Below are 22,427 nucleotides of genomic sequence, written 5' to 3'. Positions count from 1 at the left end.
AAAAATTAATGTCTATATAATTACTAATTTTTTCAGATTATAAAATGAACAACTATTATTTTATCAAAGGTCTTAGTTTAGTTAGTTAAACAAAATTCCAAGTAAGATGGATCAATTTCAGACCTTAGTTTAGTTAAATTTCCTATTTGTTTATTTGATCCGGTGTTATTAAAGATGAATGATACAAATAGATTATTTTAATCTATTAAAAGTTCTGACAGCAACTTTTGTAATTAGAAATTAAATTAACCAATTTAATTTTCTGATTCATTAAATCAACTAAATATTGATGCATATATAAATGGCTGAATTCAATTTCAGAAATATCACAACATCAATCCGAATTTTGAAACTACGATTGTTGGAGTTAAACTTCAGAAAGTGCGGATAGTTAAAAAAAAATAATCAAAATAAATTAAGTAAAAACATTGTTACTTAGATCGTGTAGAAGACAAGTACTCCATAATCCAAACCTAATTTTGTAGTGATTGAATAAGAACTCCATACCGCACAAAAATTAATAAGACTTGCTATATATTTAGACCCTCCAGAATTCTGACTTCGTCTCTACCACTACCAGACACCAATAAAGTCAGACTTTGAAGAAGAAAGCACAATATGCAAATTCATTGAATTAAATTAGAAAAAAAAAAACTAATATTACATGAGTATAAGTATCACTGAACCTACACTAAAAAAAAAAAACTGAATACTCTATGCGTACAAAAAAAAACTTGAAAATTAATTAGAAAAAGTTGGATACTCTGTGTTTCATACCGTGACATGACGTGATATTACTAATTCATGTATAATTTTTGCTCGAATGCAGTTACGTTACGCAAATAGTCACATCGCGCGACACACGAGTAATGTCACGTGATCGATACACGTGATGTGACATGACTGATCACGACACGACTAATTTCCTTCTCTAACGCCATGGTCTACCATATATCTTTCTCACTACAACAAAACGGATTTTCTGCGACCGTTATCAGCGACTGTTGACAGCGCCGGTCGCAGAAAATTATTTTTTCCCCCCAAAAAAAGAAAAACCAATATTCTCCGGCGACCAGTATTATCTGCGACCGGTATCAGCGACCGGGTATTGCGCCGGTCGCAGAAAGTATTTTTTCCCGAAAAAAAAAAGGCGCCACGCAGCATCGCGCCTAAAACCCTTTCTCTTCTCTCTCGCTCTCTGTCTCCGTCGATCGATCGCTCCGCCTAAACCCTAACCCTAAACTCGTGCCACCTCTTCTTCTCACCCCGCTTCTCTCCCGTTAGTTAGGTGAAACAAGCGAAGGCCCGCTCCTCTCCTCTTCTTCTTACGCCGGTTCTCTACTCTTCTTTCCGAGCAGCCGTGCCGTCCTGTGCCAGTCCGTTGCCTCTGCCTGCGCGAAGAAGAAAGATCAACTCGCTCGCCCCCCGCCGCTGCCTCAGGTACATTTCTCTTCTATTTTCTTCTCCACCACTTATGTGTGCATGGAATTCATATGACCTAATTTACCTCAAATTTTGAGTGAGTTTTGATCCCAACCGTCCCATGATCTGCGGGAATTTTTTAGACTGATTGTGATTATACATGATCACTAATAAAGCATAATTTGGAAAATTGCTGAAATATATGTTTTAAATTCAGAATTTCATGAGACATCATATCAATTTTAGTTATGGGTGTTTGGTATAAGGTGTCAAGGACATCTATGACTGACTTTACAATTTTTAGAATTTTATTTATATTTTTAAAATATTTGATTCAAACAGGGAGGGCATTATAGTCCATGAGTTGCAGAAATTTTATGTTTAGTTTGGATTAAATTAAACATTTTATTTAGAGTTGAATATAAACCCAAATGATGCAAATGAAATGTCCATTTTGATCAGCTTGGAGTAATCTACCTATCTGTAATTTTTATTTTACAGTTTGGTCCCTGTAAAATCATCAAAAGGCAGTGCGGACAGCACAGGTTATATGCACTGTTTTTTCAGCATTTTCCAGATTCAAATGTCCAACTTTGAAAATTCATTAAAAATCGAAATAAAATCATAAAAATGTAAAACTTGTCTTGAACTTGTGTATTTTTTAGTCCTTTATTTTACTGTAATTTTAGATTTGCATTTGAGTCCCTGTTTTGGTCCATATTTGCTGTTTTGTCAGTAGGGGTCAAATCAGCCCTTTTTGAAGGCTTTGCTTGTACCAGTGGTGCATGTACCACTAGTGGCTACTGAGTGCATGTACCCCTATTCCAACCTCATATTGATCTTACAGGTACAAAGGAGATAATTTGTGGTATAGACGAGCAAATTGTCTCTCTCTCGGGTCTGTCTCTCTCACGCCTCACCATCCTCTCTTTATAGGTAATTTTATATTTCTTCCATCTCTCTGATTTCTCTAAATTGCTTATTTGAGTTTGAATTTATGGGAATCTGGTTCATGGATATTTTATGATAAAGAATTGATGGGAATCAGTGATGGCTTCATGCATGGATAAATCTGGTTTGGGTATTTTGGGTATAAATCTGGTTTAGGTATAAATGGTTACTTTTTTCTTTTCTTTTTTATTGCTGGTTCGGGTATCTTGATTGGGGCTATGTTGTTTTGGTTGGTTTAATGTTTGTTCAAATTGTTGGAATTACAGTAGCTTTGGTATGTATATATAGGTAAAAATATACATTTAGGGATTTTAAATTTCAATAGCTCTTGAGATATAAATTTAAGGATTTAAAATTTCTATTTTTTTTTCTTTCTTTTAATTTTTTTTTAATGATGAACTGTTTTTTTTTTAAAAAGATGGGTCTAAGGTTTGTGAAGGTCCAATTTGACTTAATAATTTGTCTCTCTAAGTTGGTGAAAATATGGTTTAAGTTGGTGAAACTAATTAATTTTTATCGTCTCAACTTTAGATATGGCACCGAGTCGAAAAGGGAAGGGAAAGGCACCAGCGGAAGAGGAAGGAGAGGCTAGTCAGAAAAATGGTCGCGGTCCAAATGCCTATATTGCACCGGCGGTAGATCCGACTTTGCGACCAGTGCTTCGAATAGGGGGTTACAAGTAATATTCATTTTTTTGTGTATTTTGTAATTATGCATTAATTATAGTGCTTGTAATAATTATTTCTATTTGCAGGACTTTTGATGCAGGGCATCCAGAGAAGACGAAGCAAGTCGCAAAAGTTATTTCACAGACAGTACGTCAGAATTATCCTGGCCCGTACTACAGATACACGGATTTCCCTAAGGATAATAAGGATGTTATCCAGGAAGAGTTTTTAGTAAGTAAATCTTTCTGAAATAAAATCTGTAATAATTACTTTTTTTTTTTTTAAGCTAACAAACGATATTAATTCTTAACTATACATTGCAGAAGCACTACCAGTTTCATCCGGATATACCTTTGACAGATGCATGGACTGTATTTAGAAAGATAGCTGATGTACGGCTTCAGGATATGCTGAATAAATGCAAGGCGGCAGCAAAAAAGTCATACGGAGAGTCAATGCTCGAGTGGAAGGAGCATGGGGCTGCTCCTCGCCCCTACGACGCCTGGATCCAGCCAGCGTACTGGCCCGGACTCGTCGATCATTGGTGCAGCGACGCCTTTGCTAGTCGAAGCCAGCGAAATGCAGAAAATAGGGCCAATGTTGAAGGTGCAGGGGCTTCGACGGGCTCTGTGAACATGCTTGTTCACAAACAGCGCTTCGTAAGTTGTTTTTCATTAAATTAATATATTTTCATTCTTATTGAATAAAATCGAACTAACCTTGATAATCTTTTTTTAAATGAAATTGTCTTTCAAATTCTTAACAGGAGCAAACACAAGGGCGCGAACCCAGATGGAGCGATGAGCTGTTTCAGCCTACCCATACGAACAAGCAGACGGGGGAATACGTTAGTACTAAGGCTAAAAATGCACAGGTAATAGTACTTTCAAATCGTTGTATAAAATATCATAGTTCATATTGTACGTAACATTATTATTATATTTTACAAAATTTGCAGCTAAAATATGAGAAAGCTATGAAGGACAAGTATGGAGGGGACAAAGAGAAATGGCCCAGATATGACGGCGATCTCTGGTTCACTACGGGCGTTGATGATCAGAATGCCCACGGCGATAACTACGGTCTCGGTGCTCTAGGTAAAATAAACATTATTTGAAATTTGAAATTTATTTTTAGTTTTGTCAGATAATTCTAATTGTCTTACTTTTCATGTTTCAGGCACTTCGAGAGGCATGTTTCGCTCGGGTGGGTCTTGCAGTGCTCGGTCGCACTCGTCACAGTCATATTCTTCTATGCCGCCATCGACGCATCTCACAGAAGAAGATGTTGAGAGGATATCTTCCTGGTTACTTGATAAGATGGAGGCTCACATCGAGGCTCAGGTGGAGGCTCGGTTGGAGGCTCGGTTCAGAGCTTCTTCGGTACGAAATTTGATATTTCAGTATGTTTTTTTAATTGTGAACTCTAAACCCTAAATCATAATTACCTAAAACACTTTCTTAAAACCTTACAGGGAGGTTCGGGTACGCAGCCGGCCTCGATGCTCGCTCAGGATGATGAGGATGATGACGGTGATGATGACGAGGGGCATTACTCAGATGTCGCTGGCGATGGTACTGCTTAGGTCTTTTTATATATTTATATCTTGTTAGATGATACTGTTTATTGTTTATGCTTTTATATCTTGTTAGATGATATTGTTTATTGTTTATGCTACTGTTTACTGCTTGAGTTACTCGGATATTTATGTTTGATGAGATGATATATAGTTTCTTGATCTTTATGTTATATGCGATTTGTATGCTTATGTTATATGCGATATTTCTGTTGTATGCAATTCTTATGTTGTTTTTTTAATCGATTTTTATGTTTATGTTATGATGTATGTTGTATGCGATTGTTACGATGTTTCTGTTGGTACGTGTAGTACAAATTAATTAAATGGTGCAAATATAAATAACAAAAACAAATATTATAAATCTGAAATAAATTATCTGCGACCGGAATATAATATCAGCGAACGTTTTGTTGGTCGCAGAAATTCTTTTCTGACGTCAGCAAAAAACTTTCAGAGACCGTTTTTGAGTTTCAGCGACCGTTTTATGTCATCGCAGAAACTTTTTCATGACGTCAGCAAGAAAAACAGCGACGAAAAAAAATGGTCGCAGAAAAAATATCAGCGACCGGCTGACGTCTTTCAGCGACCGTTGACATCAGCAGAAGAGTAACTGCGACGAGGCTTACAGCGACCGGGATTTCAGCGACCGGAATGTTAGATCAGCGACCGTTTACTCTATCTGAGACCGGCGACTCAACTTTCTGCGACCGGAATTCCGGTCGCAGAAAGTCCTTTCTGCCGTAGTGTCTGCAACTGATATAACTGAATTATGTGTGAAGCGAGCTGATTTAGTACTAGTTTACTGACTCGCTAGATATCTTCCTTATTGGAATTGTGCTGAGAAATTGGAGATATATTCTACCGTCTCGTCGCTGTCCGGTGGTCCCGACTTCCGATTGAATTCAGATTTATATGACAGTTGGGTCCCACATTTCAGTTCTAGAGAATTTGTAACGTAGAATTTAGGTTCCGTTTTAGCTGTTTCTCCTGTAATGCGCCAAAGATGTTCTTTATTTACTTAGAAAAAAGCATTTTAATTAAAACTGATTTGTTTTATTAATGTATTACTGCAACAATATATTTTTTTTGTTGTTGTCACCAAAAGTTGAGCACATTTGGACCTCAATCGATCCCTTTTTCAATAAAGAAAATTATCTGGTAGAGTGTTTTACTTGTCAGCATGTCACAAGAAATTATTATTTATTCTTGAGAAGAATGTGATAAGAGTATGGATCGAGGAAAGAGGAACGCAAAGATTGTTAAAATATTCTGTTCTTTGTTTCTACATTTACAAATAATATATATATATATATATATTTTTTGTAGATGTATATACAATGTTCCTTGCACCATGCATGCGTGATGTCAAATGGTGGCTTTAGACCAAAAGTTTCAACTTTCAAGCAAAGGTTGGCCCTTGTAAATTTTGAAGTAATTTATGAGAAAAGTATTCCCTTTAGCATATAATCTAATAATATTTTTTCGTAGGTTATCATTTCAAATTCATAAATAATTATGTGACTGGGCTCATATGTTAGAACTGGAACATCTCCATTAATTCTAACTACTGAAATGAATTTCTAAATAAATGTTAATCAATTTTAGAAAATTAAAGCCTCTAAAATTTCTAAACATTCACATTTCTTAAACTAATTTAGAGTTTCTCTTAAATCATGTCAGACTAGAAATTATATTTTCTTGACCAGTGGAGCATTTAGATACAATTTCTTAATATATAATGCTCTTAGGTTTGAGTCAGAATTTCTCTCAAGCATCTAACATATGAAGGATTTAGATTCAATACAATACCGTATAAAATGAGATATACATCATCTGTTTTTAACCTGACACGGATCTTAAAGCGGTCCCTCTGAAAACTATTTTGATTCGGCTGAAATTTGTTCTCCATAGTAAGGTGCCGTAGAGGATACTTGTGCAACAGATGGAAGTGGAATTTATTCCACACGGTAATGTATTTTAATTAGTTTTTTTTTTTATCATTTTTTGTTCTGTTAAACAGACACTAAATGAAATTAAAAACTTGCAAATTTGAATGTAAATGTATCACTCATAAAATAGATCAGTTTCATCAGTTTAATTTTATTATTTAAAATTAATTCAATAAATTTTAAAATTAAGTTTACCGATCATCTTTGATAGCATGATCAACACATATTAGCATTACTCCAATTTTGGATTATTAGTTCTCATGTTATTTGTATTATTCGTGCGGCTTGGTGCACTAATTACAATAATAAAAATAAATAGACGAAAATAATATTTTAGTTCTTCATTGGATGTCAAACAGAGGACTAATTTAGAACAAATAAAATTTTCAAGTATATTAAGGATCAAAATGCTAAGAGAATGTTTATGGACTTTTGGTGTAGTATACCATTTTTTTTTGTTTTAAATTGGTATCGCGATACACTTAAATATTACTAAGATATCATTATTAAAAGTAGCTGGATGAAATGATAGATCCACTTGAAAATTTCTGAGGGTGTAACTAGAAGTTTCATAAAGGGCAATTTCGTTATTATTTCCGGATACTCTCAAGCTATAAAGCCACCACCTCGCCATTTCTCTCAACTTTAGCCGCGAATCACCCACAACAAATTAATTGAAAAGAATTCCCCGCAAAATAAAAAAATTTCCACTAAGCCCTCCAAGGGGTAAGAAATAGGAGGAAGAAGGGTTCACCACCACCCCAACCACTGAGGTAACCTCACCCGTTCTCTTTCCTGCTCTTCCCAGGTCGCTCTCTGGCCTTACTAAAAGGTAACCTCACCATCGCCGGCTGCTGACAGACCGCGGTGCACCTCCTTCACTGGAGGTCTCCATTTGTCGCATGATGTTTGGAATCTCTCTTTCTCCGATGAAAACCTCGACTCGCCTCTTGTGGAGCACCAGCTTCTTTCGCCACAAGAGCTGCGTCCCCATCGCCTACTTCTTCTTGTAATCTCGCATCTCCATCCCTTCAATCCGCACAAATCCGTGTTTTCTCGAAGTGTACATAGTACAAGGTTCGAGCTTTGAGAAATAGCCATGGAATCGGGTCGACTGTTGTTTGCCTCACCCGGATCTCACCATGGTCAACAGATGTTCTTGCTAAACGACGCGAGCGCAATTTTTAGAGGTAGTAGATCCGAGTTAGATCTGTTGCTGAATTCAAACTTGATTTTTTTACTCTATTTTCTGATTTATATTGGGTTTAATTTGAAAGGGAGCAAGAGGCCTTTCTTTACTTCAGCAGAGGAGCTCCTAGAAGAAGAGTACTACGATGAACAGATGCCCGAGAAGAAGCGCCGCCTTACGCCTGAGCAGGTATCGTAGCAGTTTATTTAGTATTTATTTCGAGCTCTTAAATTTCATGCTGTTCTAAGTTCTAACATGTTGTGGTGTTATGTAAGAAAGGTCTCTTTTGTTCCACATATTTGTGGGACTAACATGAAAGCTTGGTGCAACCAAACGAACTCAAATAGCTAATTTATTATTATTTTTTTAATACAATGAAATATTTTTTAATTAGTATTAAAGTATTATTTTCTTTTGGGCAAAATCTTATATAGCTTTTTGTAGCAATCTTTTTTGTTCAGATTAGATTTGTGACAAGTCAGTGAGTTGTTGTAGGAGGCCAAGCAAAACTTTTATGTCGTACAGAAAAATATTGTCAGATCTGATTAAAATAATATCGGTTCATACTCGTAGCATCCAGACTTTGTAAACTAAAAATCTATGCATTGATTAGTTTAGTTGATATAAAAGTTTATATAAAAAGTAAAAACAGATCCTGTAGCTGTTTGTTGGGAAGATTTGGTTGTCTCCTTTGAATGGACAAAGTTGTGAAAAGTGGTACCACAGGTTGTACTATTAACTCCTTCAATAAGAGTTCACTGGTAGTTGGTTAGATCTATCTGAATCTGTAAAGACTGTTTTTTTCACTAACATATGACCCAGCATTTGGTAGAATGTTCCGGCAGTTAGTATAGTCTTAACTTTTATTGTATTACATGCCTTTATAAAAGTACTTCTGCATTTTAATATGGCTATGTTTGTATTTGATTTGCTCCTCTTTCATTTTCTGCCCCACAAGGGAAATAACACGGAGATGAGAAGACCTAGTTAAAAAATAAGTTTTTAGTCGGCTGTAATTAAAACTTAATCTTGCCAAGATGCCTAAAAAAAAATCTTCTGGAGCTGACTTTAATGAGTTGGTGGGTTGGGAATCAAATTCTCTCCACCCCCATGGCGGAATTAAACTATGGCAAATGTTTTTAGAATAAAGTATCACATCACAACACATCATAAGGAACTAAATAAAATTGAAATCAGCTGACAATGAATGAATTGTGGCTGAAATAAAATGAAGGTGCTGATGCTTGAGAGGAGCTTTGAGGAAGAGAACAAGCTGGAGCCGGAGAGGAAAAGTGAGCTGGCACGCAAGCTGGGCCTACAGCCACGCCAGGTGGCTGTCTGGTTCCAAAACCGCCGAGCCCGCTGGAAGACTAAGCAGCTTGAGAGAGACTTTGACCGGCTCAAGTCGTCATATGATTCGCTTCTCTCTGATCATGATTCACTTCTCCAGGACAACCTTCGCCTTCGCTCTCAGGTATGGTCATCGTAATCTGTACATTACCACTACTAAATTGGATTAAATAGTTATTTGATCACAGAGTATTGTTGTTTTGTTGTACTATCCAACGCCTTTTATCAAAAAAAAAAAGAATATTGTTGTGTTGTTGTACTATCCATACATGTTGAGTGCCTACTTATGCTGGTATGTGGTTTATCATGACACCGACTTTTCTTTTATTAGAACTTTTGTTGTTAATTTTGATATCCTATTGGCTCACGCCAAATGTTGTCGAGAATTGTAAAATGGTTTATTCAGTTGTTTGGTGCAACCATGGAAGTACTCTGTGATGAAAGGTATGGGCATAGTCAAGTGGATGCACAAGATGCTTTAAAAACTCAATTTTCTTTTTACAATGGCCTTCACAATCTGGCATGGTGATGTAAAGACGATAAAATAATCGTATGTCTGTATATTAGTTTTCAGCTTTCAGCTGAGATTGTTTGTTAGACCGGGTCTAGGAAGGTTGTGCTTTCCATGCCATCCATATCCATTAGTGCCAAATGCTGTCTTTTTTCCACTATGAAAGCTCTTTCATTGGCTGCCAAAAACAATAGAAAAGTTGACAGCAACATGCTAATTTTGTATGCACAAACTGGGTCAAAATAGAAAAGCAAAAGTTTGCATTTTTATTTCACTTTTAGTGCGGAGCTGACAATTGGAAAGTCACTTATCAAAAAGCCATCCCACTGCACATTCTTTTTATTTAATGGAAATTTAATGTATTGAATGGACAGTATTTATTTTCAAATTCTGATCATGGACCTGATTATTATGTGGTTATCTAGGTGATGGCATTGACAGAAAAACTGCAAGTGAAGGAATCCGGCTCAGTCGCTGAGAGTCCCACAGGTCCAGAACAGGGCTGCGTGGCAGTGTTGTCAGAAGCCGAACAAACTGCTGTAGCCAAACCTGAGAACATACTTGCCACGACAGTTGAGATAAAGGCAGAGGATAGGCTGAGCACAGGCAGCGGTGGTAGCGCTGTGGTTGACAATGATGGGACCCACCATCAGCTGGTTGACAGCGGTGTGGTTGAGTCATACTTCCCCGAGGATGATTACCACCACTGCATTGTTGGGCCCGCCAACGGTGGGTTCCAGTCAGAGGAGGAGGATGGTCACAGCGATGAGGGGTGCAATTATTATGCTGGCACGATTTTCACCGAGCACCTCAGTGATCAAGTGGAGGTTGATGATGGCCAGCTCAGTTGGTGGGTTTGGAATTAGAAGACAAAACCAAATGGTGCACATATGTGGTTGGGTACTTAGTTTTGAATGTCTCGTGCAAGGTTTTAGCTTTAAGTTTTGTAATCCAGTGATTGGTGAAGTATTTTAATTACCAGATTGTGTAGATTATGGGGGTGATAATAAGTGCCGGAAGGAATCGAGTCTCTTTTTGCACAGTTATGCTATTTATTGTTGTATCTGTTCCTTTAGGAAGGAGGTGCTTGGTTTTTGTCTTTAGCTGTTTTCCATGAATTTATGAATTCCTAGTGTCTTTTCATTCAACTGTAATTGTAATATGTGCTTTTAAGATAGCTTCTGTTTTCCAAATTCATACACAAGTTTAAACCCAATAAATTTAAGTATTTCTGTTCTATGATCTGCTAGAGTAAATTAAAAGAGTTTGGCTACATTTAAGAAGAAGATTATGAACTCTTGGTGTCATAGCTTTAACTACAGTATCAAAACTGTACATTTGACTAAGCAATTCTGTTAAACAGTAACATCAGTATGCAAATCCATAAGCTATAGCAATGATCTAAAATCAGATTTGGATAAGCTAACTGGGGTATATGGTTAAATATGCCATAAAATGCATATAGACCCACCACATGGTGCATCCCCCCTCGCTTTTAATTTGATATTGATGGTGCTTTTGTCTTGTGCCTAAGTCATTTTACATGTACGTCTCAACCACTGGATTCCCCTCCTCTCACTAGAGTAGGAGAGAGACGTGAGCATTTATATTTGCTATACTGACCAGTGACCACGATGCTTTGCTTTCTAGCAACTCTTGGATCTACCACGTGTCATGTTTTATGTGGTTAGAATTGATCTGGCAAGATAAATATCAAGAATTTTTTTTCCTTTTTCAAAGTTGTAATTTCTAACCATGATTGATTGGGGTTCTACAAATCCTGTCAATTTTAGCGTTGGAAAAACTTGTAATTTATTCTTTCTAATCCGTTTTTTGTTTGTCATAATATGAGCTGTTTGGTCCCCTATGGGTCCTCATCAAGGCATCTCTACTCAAAATCAAAACTTAGCATGTGTGAAACAATCCTCTTTACCAGATAAGTGATAACAGATCATTAACACACAAAAAACAAAACACCATCATCTAATTTGTCTCATTTCTTGTAACGACATTTTCAATGCCCAGAATTTTTGGACACCATTGTGTTGAATCCAGATTACAGAATCAGCTGGGAAATCAGAATACAAGTCTAGTTAGCTAATGAATTTGAACATGATTAACTATTTAAATCCAATTTACTATTTTCTTTCCTCTATTGACGGAAATTTTGAATCTGCCCCTATCTGTCAGGCTTATTATTCCTAAACAATTAAAAACAGAAGTTTGAATTTGTGACTACCGGTAATGTGGTCTGAACCGGGGCATAGAGGATTCGATTTCATCGCTTTTTTCAGGTGAAATCTCCACCCACATGGCCACCTCTCTCTGTCTCTTGCTTTAGGTTGTTGCTGCTGCTGCGGCTGGGTAGGTCTACAGTTGAATCTTTCCATAGCTTTTATTATTTAGATTCCCTCCAGTTATTAACAAATGGAGAGATTTTGAATTGGGATTGTTAATTTCCATTCCCTTCAGTTTCTTTGAAAATAGTCATTCAAGTTCAGTTCGTTCTAAATATAATTTTAGGTTATGGTATTTAAGCTTTTCTAAAGATTAAAAAATGAATTCTGTCTATTTGCACAAAATCCTGGTCTTGGACTTCTCTGTGAAGTTGGCTTCTAAGAAGGTGCTCCATAGTCCATAATATTTTCATTAATGAAAAAAAGAAGGAACAAAAGGGATAAAAAGGCCAGAGATTTTACCTCTATTACACTCCGAATTGGAGATTACACAATTGCTAGGAATTTATGCACAGACGGCACGATATGACACGTGTGCAGATCATGTGTTGTAACTCGCATGTCTCGTGCTGTGACTATTTATGTAAATGATCATATATATATTTTTCAAAAATTTAGCACGACATAACACGTCACGCGAAAGATTTGGTCATAGCACGATACATGATCACGTGTAATTAGGACCGTTAGATTTTGATCAACTGGCAAATCTTAAATAAACTAACTTAAAATATGAAAAAAAAAAAAAAAAAGTTAAACGTGATCGGTCATGTTTGAACACATCACGTAAGGTTAAGGCGAGACTAACGTGTTGTGACTATTCACGTGTCATGATCAGCCTTCCTAATTTGATCACCGCATGGTACAACACAGATAAATCTGACTTGCCATTGCACAACACGTGATTTAAGTCATGACGTGACTAGTTATGCCACGGTATGCAAACTTATTTTTTTCTCCTGGCGAATCAACGATTCTTCCGAGCGAAGCAGCAAATCATACTGCTTTTTTTTCCCTTCTTTCTTTTACGTGAATCAGTCTGGTCTAACTTTCTTTTCCGTGTAATTTTCTTCTACTGAGTCATAAATTAAATATTCAGGATTAGACATTATTTCAATTCAAGAGTAAACACAAGTATAAAATACCACTAAATCTAAAAAAAAAAATTTGAATCCAGAGATAAGCAAGTACCCCTGCTTCTCTTTGAATCCGCCACTGCTTATACTAGTCCTCAAAATTAATACTTTTTTTTTTTGCCTGAAGAAAAATTCAAAGAACTCTTTTTCTTTTTCTTTTAAAGTCAAATGATCAACTGAGTGCAAATACAAAAAGTTTGCGGACTCATTTGGTTTTCTTCTTTAGAGAGTTCTAGAAAGTACAAAAGTTCGAAATTGGATGGACAATGCAAAGCGGAAAAAGATTCAGAAAGATTCTTTTTATACTTGTCTGCAAGATATTTTTGATAGACATATTCTGTAGTGTGTCCTCTCCGAGATTTTTAAAAATACTAAAAAAAAAAAAATATTTTATTAAAAATAACCAGGTTCCAGCCAGAATTTTAAAAATAGCCAGACCACGGAAAATATCCGCGCTCCGGAATTTTTATTCCGGGCCGCGGAAAAAATCTGCACCCCGAATTTTTTTTTTTTTTTTAGAGTTTGAAGAAAAAAAATATCCATGATTTGGTTTTTTTATTTTTATAAATTCATTTTTTTTATAATATATGTATAATATATGTATATTAAATTTGATCTCTGCTAGTAAATCTGCAAGTCTGGATTGATACAGGGACCAAACTGAAAAAGTGATTACACCAGCATGTAGAACATTAAAAAATATACAGAATTGACATAAATTTTAATTTATTTGAATTTTTCTACAATTAGTTATGAATTTTCAAAGTTCTATCGTTCGAAAAAACTTTAAACAGTCATAACTTTGGCTAGGAAAGTCGGATTTGCGCGTATGATAACTTTTCGGAAAGGGGAGGACGAGATAGATTTGATTTTGCCCGGGTGGAACACCGGGCATCGTCGCATCGGAAGCATCAGAATTTCAAAAAAACGTCGTTTAGTGCCTCAAAAATGCAATTTAAGTTTTCATACGACGGTAGGCGTACAACGATCGATATTTTGTTTAGTATAATTTAGGTTTTTGTAGTGTAATTATTAATTGTGGAATTTTTTAGTTTGCATGTAGAGTAATTTAGTTTTTTGTATAATTATATTATATTATATAATTATACAAAAACCTTAATTATATATAATTATATGTAATTATATTATATATAAATATAATATATACATGTACATATATTATATTATACATATATATATATATATATATGAGTACGGCTAACGTGCTTCCTCTAGTATATTAACAATATGTTTCCGGTCTCTAAAATCTATCGAATCGGCTTCAAATGACAAATCTAAACCGTTCAAACCAATGTCCTTAACGAGAGCTTCGTTTCCATATAAAAAAAATTTAAGTTTCGAATTTATTTACTATCAAGTCAAGCGGTCAAAAAAATGACCAAAATAGTGCATTAAAATGCGCATAAAATCATTCATCTTTTGACCGCTTGACTTGATAGTAAATAAATTCGAAACTTAAATTTTTTTTATATGGAAACGAAGCTCTCGTTAAGGACATTGGTTTAAACGGTTTAGATTTCTCATTTGAAGCTGATTCGATAGATTTTAGAGACCGGAAGCATATTGTTGATATACTAGAGGAAGCGCGTTAGCCGTACTCTATATATATTATACATATATTATATTATAGATACATATACATATATTATATTATATATACATATATATATATATATATATATATATACACATACATATATTATACATATATTATAAAAAAAATGAGTTTATAAAAAAAAACAATCAAACCATAGATATTTTCTTTCTCGAAACTCTAAAAAAAAAAAATATCGGAGCACGGATTTTTTCCCCAGTCTGGGTATTTTTAAAATTCTGGCTGGAACCTGGTTATTTTTAATAAAATAATTTTTTTTTGGATATTTTTAAAAAATCACGGCTGTCCTCCTCAATTGCAGCAAATTAACCAAATTTCCTTAACCAAACTATTCCAGATTAGTTTTGACTTTATTTTCTTAGCATAAGAGAATGATTATTAAAGTTATCAAATGAATTCTAATGATATGTATTTCAAACTTGTAACATTACATATAGAAGATTTTTTTTTTAAATACTAATTTGTTTTTTTTTTTATGATAAAATACACAAGCCTTTTCCAAACTACTAATTAGTAATTTCTAAACAAATAACTCTCCGAAATCCGAATATATATTATTGATAATTGCACTTGGATTTTTTTTTATCCGAGAAAATGACCCTCTATGAATTATTCTCAATCATTAGTTTTCGAATATGAAAAGACTGTAGTGCTATTGATAATTTTTTTTCCCACTTTAATTCCTTTTGGATTTTCTACTATTTCAAGGGGGATAATTTTCAGTAGTTCGGAAGTTCATGATATATATGATTATAATTATAACAAATTTGAGATTTTATTTGCAAGTTGTCATAGGTTTAGAGGAGCCGGACATCACCTTTCTCCTTTAATAGAAGTTTCCCAATACATATCTCCATTCTCTGTAGCGGATAAGCTACAACCGTTGCAACAAAGTGGGCCCAGTCACCGAACTCTAACTGGGCCTAAATTTCAACATTTTTGCATTGTGCCTCTTTAAATGTAGGGTTCTACAATCCCCTTTTGGGCTGATTGTAACCAAGATATCGAAATCACAAGAAATTCCAAATAGCGGCAACTAAAATAGACCAAATGGAAATGCTGAATTAGGCCTTGTTTATCACAAATCCCCCGTTATTTCCTATTTTTATTGGGATCCCAGCACCTTTATCCCCGCAAAAAAACTCGCAGAAACTTCCAAAACAATAATAATAGGGGACCGCTCAATCATTAATAAGCTGTTAATAAACTGTTAGTGTTTAACTTGAAGCATCAAAATATTTATGTTGAATTTGCAAGTATTAATCCCTATGCAATGATCTCTATTAATATTTATGAAAAAAATAAATTAATCTATTAGTTATCCCCGCACAAAATTTACTTTTTTTTCAATCATCTCCACACAACTGGGGACCATTCAATTAACAATCCCTCATAAATACTTGACAGTTATCCCCGCACAACTGGAGACCATTAAATAAAAAATCCCCTCACCCAATAATAAATACTTCTCAGACATAATGATAAATACTTTATGTTACATGGATAAATACTTCTCACACATAATTGCAACTTTCAGTAAAACATTAATCATAAATGCTTCTCAGACATAATAATAAATACTTTATGTTACATGGATAAATACTGCTCAGACGTAATTGCAATTTTTAGTAAAACATTTGTGACTTAAATATATTAGATGAATATTTGATGTTATATGGACAAATACTTGACGATACAAAAATGAATACTTTGTTCTTGAACTTGTCAATAAGTAATGCTAAATCAAATCAATGTATCATTACGTAAGTGACAATAATAAATACTTTTCAGACATGATGATAAATACTTGTCAGAAACAATGATAAATAATTTTTTGAACTTTGTTCTTAGACTTGTCAATAAGTAATGTTTAATCAAATTAATGTATCATCATGTCAGAGACAATGATACATACTTCTCAGAATTGACGATAAATACTTGTGAGAAACAATGATAAATACTTTATTGAACTTTGTTTTTGAACTTGTCAATAAATAATTTTTAATCAAATCAAAGTATTATCATATCAGAGACAATGATATATACCTTCTCAGATGTTATGATAAATATTTTCTTGAATATCAATAAACAGATGATAAACATTTATTAGCGGTGATTGTTATTAAAGGACATCATAATTAATGCAAGGATTGTTATTAGAGGACAATATAATTAATGTGAGGATTGTTATTAAAGGACAATATAATTTAATGAGGGAATAAATGACAGTTAAGAAAGTCAATATTGAGAGAGAGTACGGGAATAAATGGGAGAACATGGGTGAGGAGAATAATATAATTCTTTTTTTTATTAACGGTCGCAAGTTCTGATCAGCAATATTTCAAATGCATAGCGCTATTAGAAGCAACATAGTACTTGATCGTTGGAGCCGAGAAAGATAATATAATCTCCATTCATACATAATTTTCTCGGCACATTAGTAAATTTAATAATTTTCTTTTATTTGATTTCCATTATGAGGCTCATTTAATATTTTAATAAATATTATTTTTACACCTTAAGATCACTTTTATCCCAACATCAAACTAATTGAAATGCAATGATACATGATGCCGAATAATTGCTAATTTTGCAAGTTTGTTTAGTTATTAATATGACTGAAATAATGAATCGTGAATAAAATACTAAATGATTTCACAATTTGAAATTCAATGGAAGTGTAGGTATGAAAAATGGTCTGAAATTTATTGAGGAATAAGACTAAAGTTACAATATGGCATGAAAAATCTGTCTTACGATTGTATAAGATGCAAGATGTGCTCGGTTATGGAGAGAGATATTGAGCTCAAAATATCGTATTAATGAGGTCATAAAACAATTGAGATTATGTATTCATGTTGTAGTGCTTGTTCTTAGCTTTAATTACATCAGATGTTGAATCATCTCAGTCATAGTAGAAATGAAGAAGTTTTTTTGATGTTACATCTTTAGATATATGTCTAATTTAATAAAATTACTCCCGGGTTAGAATTGACATTGTACGTAGTTGCAATTCTTGATTATTCTCAACATTGCCCGTAATTTAAGGTCCACCGTACATGGACCAATCATTGATTATTTGTTTTATTGTTCTTTTTTCTTGTGTAAACATCCGTACCGTACTTAATTAAGTTTACATAACCTTATAGACTTCAAGTGATTTATTTTATTCTTTGTCCGTACGTTCTCTTCCAAGTGACAAATACCCCAATTGTTAAGCAAACGATAATAAATTTTATACTGGTACTTCTATATATTATCCTCTACTTACTCTTCCTCACAATATGGATGAGGATTGATTTGAGGCCATAATCCATTACAAGATTACAGAGTCAAACAGAGCTGCTGAATTTATATATGTATCTCATAAGTCATAATATAAGTAATAGGGGAAAAATAACGAAGTAAACGAACAAAAAAAGTACAAGCAAGTACGTACGCATTTACCAATGACCAAGTCAATAAAATAAATTAAACTAATATTCAATAATATCTTGACAAAGCAAAGCTACTTGATCTATATATTCATGTTGGGTCCCTCTCTCATTACACTCATTTTTGTATCATTTGTAATTATCTTAGTTTTAGAGGGCCATTTTGTAATTTTAGCATATATGTGTAAAGCAAACCTTTTTAATTCACAGTAGCAAGAAAATTGGGGTGCTCTCCCCGACAAAAAATCTCTCTTCTATTTCTATTATGTTTTTCTTTTATACCACTTGAAACCCTACATCTGGTATCAGAGCGTAGAGATTCCTGGTGCTTCCGTTTTCTGATTTTGTTTCGCTTTCAGCGTGCTACAGTGACCCGCGAGCTACAGTGAACAGTGATTTTGCTCCTGGTTCGCTGCTCTCCTTTGTTCCACGGTGAGCCGCGATTTTGGGTGTATTTTCTCTTTGGTTAATTATGCGCTGATTGCTGTAAGTTTATTTAATCAGAATTTTAGTATTTGGTGCATCCAAGTCTTGGTTTAGTGGTGATTTAAAATTTTGAAATGGAGGAGAGTAATAGTGGTACTATGATCAAACTTACTTCGTCCAACTATTATATTTGGAAGTCTCGTATGGAAGATTTGTTGTATTGTAAGGATGCTTATGAACCCCTTACGGGTACAAAACCCGATAGTACCTCCGATGCGGCTTGGAAAATTTCTAACCGAAAGACAATTGCCATAATTAGACAATGGGTTGATGATTCTGTGTATCACCATATTTCAACCGAAACCGAGGCTAAAATTTTGTGGGAGAAACTTGAGAGTTTGTATGAGCGCAAGACCGCTCAAAATAAGGTTTTTTATATTAGAAAGTTGGTTAATATGAAATACCAAGAATGGTCTTCGGTGTCGGATCACTTGAGTCGGTTTCAAGATTGTGTAAACCGTTTGTCTACCATGAAAATGGTTTTAGATGAGGAGTTACAAGCATTAATTTTGTTGAGCTTCTTACCCGATAGTTGGGAAACTTTGGTGGTGTCTTTGAGTAACTCGGCACCGGATGGTGTTGTGACCCTAGCCATGGTAAAGGATAGCATGCTCAATGAGGAGTTGAGGCGTAAGGAGTTAGGGATCACTAGTGAGCCTTCGGCTCTTGTTACCGAAAACCGTGGTAGGAATGTTTATAGAAACTCTCATGATGATGACAAGCGGGATAAATCAAGGAGGAGGTCAAAGTCGAGAAAGGGGATTATATGTCATTATTGTAAGAAGCCTGGTCATATGAAAAATGAATGCCGGAAGTTAAAAGCGAAAAATGATGGTCTCAAGAGAGATCAATCCAAAAGTGCGGTGATAATGAGAAGGAACATACCGCCGCAATTGCATCCGATGGAGAAGTGTTTATAGCTTGTGATGAAGATTTTGTAAACTTAACTAGTCAAGATTCCACTTGGGTGGTAGACTCCGCGGCCTCATTTCATGTCACGTCTCGACGTGACTTGTTCACTTCTTACAAGGAGGGTGATTTTGGTGTTGTGAGAATGGGAAACAACGGAGTTTGTAAAATCTCCGGAATTGGAGATGTAAGTGTGGAGACAAGTTTGGGGTGCAAGCTTATTCTCAAGAATGTTCGGCATGTGCCGGATATGAGACTTCATCTAATTTCGGTTGGTGCCCTTGATGATGACGGGTACCAAAGTTGCTTCTTTGGAGGAAAATGGAAATTATTGAAAGGGCATTTAGTTGTTGCTCGCGGATCCAAATCCGGTTCTCTTTATGTGACTCAAGTTAAGGTGTGTGGTGTAGTAAATGTTATAGAGTGTAACTCAACCGATTTGTGGCACTTGCGGTTGGGTCACATGAGTGAGAAGGGTATTGAGATTCTTTCAAAAAGAAATTATGTGCCTAGTGATGGTACTTCTCTCACTTCATGCACACATTGTTTAGCGGGCAAACAACATCGTGTAGCCTTCAAAAGAAATCTCACAAGTAAGAAATCGGGTTTGCTAGATTTGGTGCATACCGATCTTTGTTCAATGGGAGATAGAACCATTGGTGGTGCTCTTTATTTTGTGACATTTGTGGATGATCATTCTAGAAAATTGTGGGCATATTCCCTAAAATTGAAGGATCAAGTATTGGATGTGTTCAAGCAATGGGTTGTGGAGGTTGAAAGAGAAACCGGTTGGAAGTTAAAGTGTGTTCGGTCAGATAATGGAGGAGAATACCGTGGTCCTTTTGAGATATTTTGTAAGACCAATGGTATTAAACTTGAGAAAACCGTACCTAAAACTCCACAACAAAATGGTATAGCCGAACGGATGAACCGCACAATTTGTGAGAGAATCCGATGCATGCTCTCTCATTCTAAACTTTCAAAAGGTTTTTGGGGTGAAGCTTTGAACACCGCGGTTCACTTGATCAACCGTTCTCCTTCACATGCATTGGACGGTGATATATCGGAAAGGGTTTGGAAAGGTAAAGAAATTTCTTATGATTATCTTAAGGTGTTTGGTTGTAGAGCATTTGTGCACATACTCAAAGATGAAAGGTCAAAACTTGATAGCAAGACCAAAGAATGTATTTTTTTGGGATATGGAAATGGTGAATTTGGGTATAGGTTGTGGGATCCAATTGAAAAGAAGTTAGTAAGAAGTCGGGATGTGGTGTTCTTTGAACAAGAAACCATTGAAAATGTGCGGAACCTCGACAAGGCGAAAACCTCTTCAAATAATTTTGTTGATCTAACTCCTATTTCAAATAACAACCTAAATATTGAAACCAATCAGCCAAACCTAAGCCAATCAATTGAAACAAATGTCCCACAAGATGAGGAGAATGACTCTCAAACCGAAACCTCTTCAAATGAGGTTCCACAAGTGCAAGAAGTAAGAAGATCAACCTGAGATAGGCGGGCTACTACAAGGTATTCTTCTAATGAATTTGTTTTGCTTGTAGATAGTGGTGAGCCCGAATGCTTTGAAGAAGCCATATTGTCGGAGCACAAAAGTGAGTGGTTGGAAGCCATGCAAGATGAGATGAAATCTTTGCATGAGAACAACACTTTTGAGTTGGTGGAGTTGCCAAAAGGCAAGAAAGTGCTCAAGAACAAATGGGTGTTTCTGATTAAATCCGAGGGTCAAGAGGCAAAACCGAGGTACAAAGCTCGGTTAGTTGTGAAGGGATTCGACCAAAAGAAGGGAATTGATTTTAAAGAAATTTTTTCGCCCGTGGTCAAAATGTCCTCAATTCGGGTGGTGCTTGGCTTGGCCGCTAGCTTGAATTTAGAGGTGGAACAACTAGATGTCAAGACCGCATTCCTCCATGGTGATTTGGAGGAGGAGCTCTACATGGAGCAACCCGAGGGTTTTGAGAAGAAGGGGCAAGATCACTTGGTATGCAAGTTGAGGAGAAGCATTTATGGCTTGAAGCAAGCGCCTCGAAATTGGTACAAAAGGTTTGAATCTTTTATATGTGACAACAAATTTGAGAAAACTAATTCTGATAATTGTGTTTTTGTGAAGAAGTACTCTAGTGGTGATTTTATTATCCTCTTGCTCTATGTTGACGACATGTTGGTCGTTGGAAGTGATTTGACAAAAATCAAAGCATTGAAAGAAAGGCTTGGGAATGAATTTGCCATGAAAGACTTGGGTGCGGCAAGGCAAATTCTTGGAATGAGAATCACTAGAGACCGTAAGGATCGAAAACTTTGGTTGTCACAAGAGAAGTACATCGAGAAGGTACTTCAAAGATTCAACATGGACAAGTGTAAACCGGTAACATCTCCTCTTGCTAGTCACTTTAAATTATCTCATGATGGCTGTCCTAAAGATGAAAATGAGAAGAATGAGATGAGAAATGTGCCATATGCCTCGGTTGTAGGCTCTTTGATGTATGCAATGGTGTGCACTAGACCGGACATTGCTCATGCGGTTGGTGTGGTAAGTCGCTTTCTTTCTAACCCCGGTAAGGTGCATTGGAATGCCGTTAAGTGGATTCTTCGGTATTTGAGGGGAACAACCAACCATTGTATTTGTTTTGGAGGCACAAACAATCCGGTATTGGAGACATACACGGATGCCGATTGGGCCGGTGACGTAGACACGAGAAAGTCCACATCCGGTTATTTGGTGTGTTTTGGAAATGGAGCCGTGTCATGGCAATCTAAGTTGCAAAAGTGCGTTGCACTCTCTACTACCGAAGCCGAGTACATAGCCATTACGGAGGCATGTAAGGAACTAATTTGGATGAAAAAGTTCTTGCATGAGTTGGGTGTTCGGCAAGAAAGGTATGTATTGTTTTGTGATAGTCAAAGTGCAATTCACTTGAGTAAGAATCCGATGTTTCACTCTCGGTCCAAGCA

The 22,427-nt window shown here is 35.6% G+C and overlaps 1 protein-coding gene and 1 long non-coding RNA gene across 3 annotated transcripts; one reads left to right on the top strand and one right to left on the bottom strand.

The window, feature by feature from the left end:
* The first annotated feature begins 7,207 nt into the window (after positions 1-7,207).
* HB-1 (homeobox 1) lies at positions 7,208-10,812 on the top strand. Of its 2 annotated transcripts, XM_078303383.1 has the most exons (4): positions 7,209-7,759; positions 7,847-7,947; positions 8,993-9,232; positions 10,045-10,812. In XM_078303383.1, the coding sequence occupies exons 1-4, from the start codon at positions 7,669-7,671 to the stop codon at positions 10,483-10,485; spliced, it is 873 nt and encodes a 290-aa protein (XP_078159509.1). In that variant the 5' UTR covers positions 7,209-7,668; the 3' UTR covers positions 10,486-10,812. The 2 variants fall into 2 exon arrangements, with proteins under 2 accessions (XP_078159508.1, XP_078159509.1); XM_078303382.1 differs by having other exon boundaries at positions 7,208-7,947.
* Positions 9,008-9,541, bottom strand: LOC144555148 (uncharacterized). The gene is made up of 2 exons (XR_013511988.1): positions 9,369-9,541; positions 9,008-9,316 (listed from the first exon to the last, which is right to left on the bottom strand). It is a non-coding gene; the product is annotated as an uncharacterized LOC144555148 (long non-coding RNA).
* Positions 10,813-22,427: the final 11,615 nt, after the last annotated feature.

Source organism: Carex rostrata, chromosome 6 (genome assembly GCF_964058835.1).
Source record: "Carex rostrata chromosome 6, lpCarRost1.2, whole genome shotgun sequence".
Classification (NCBI taxonomy): Eukaryota; Viridiplantae; Streptophyta; class Magnoliopsida; order Poales; family Cyperaceae; genus Carex; species Carex rostrata.
The sequence above is the reverse complement of the archived record's forward strand: the minus strand, read 5'-3'. Positions and strand labels throughout refer to the sequence as shown.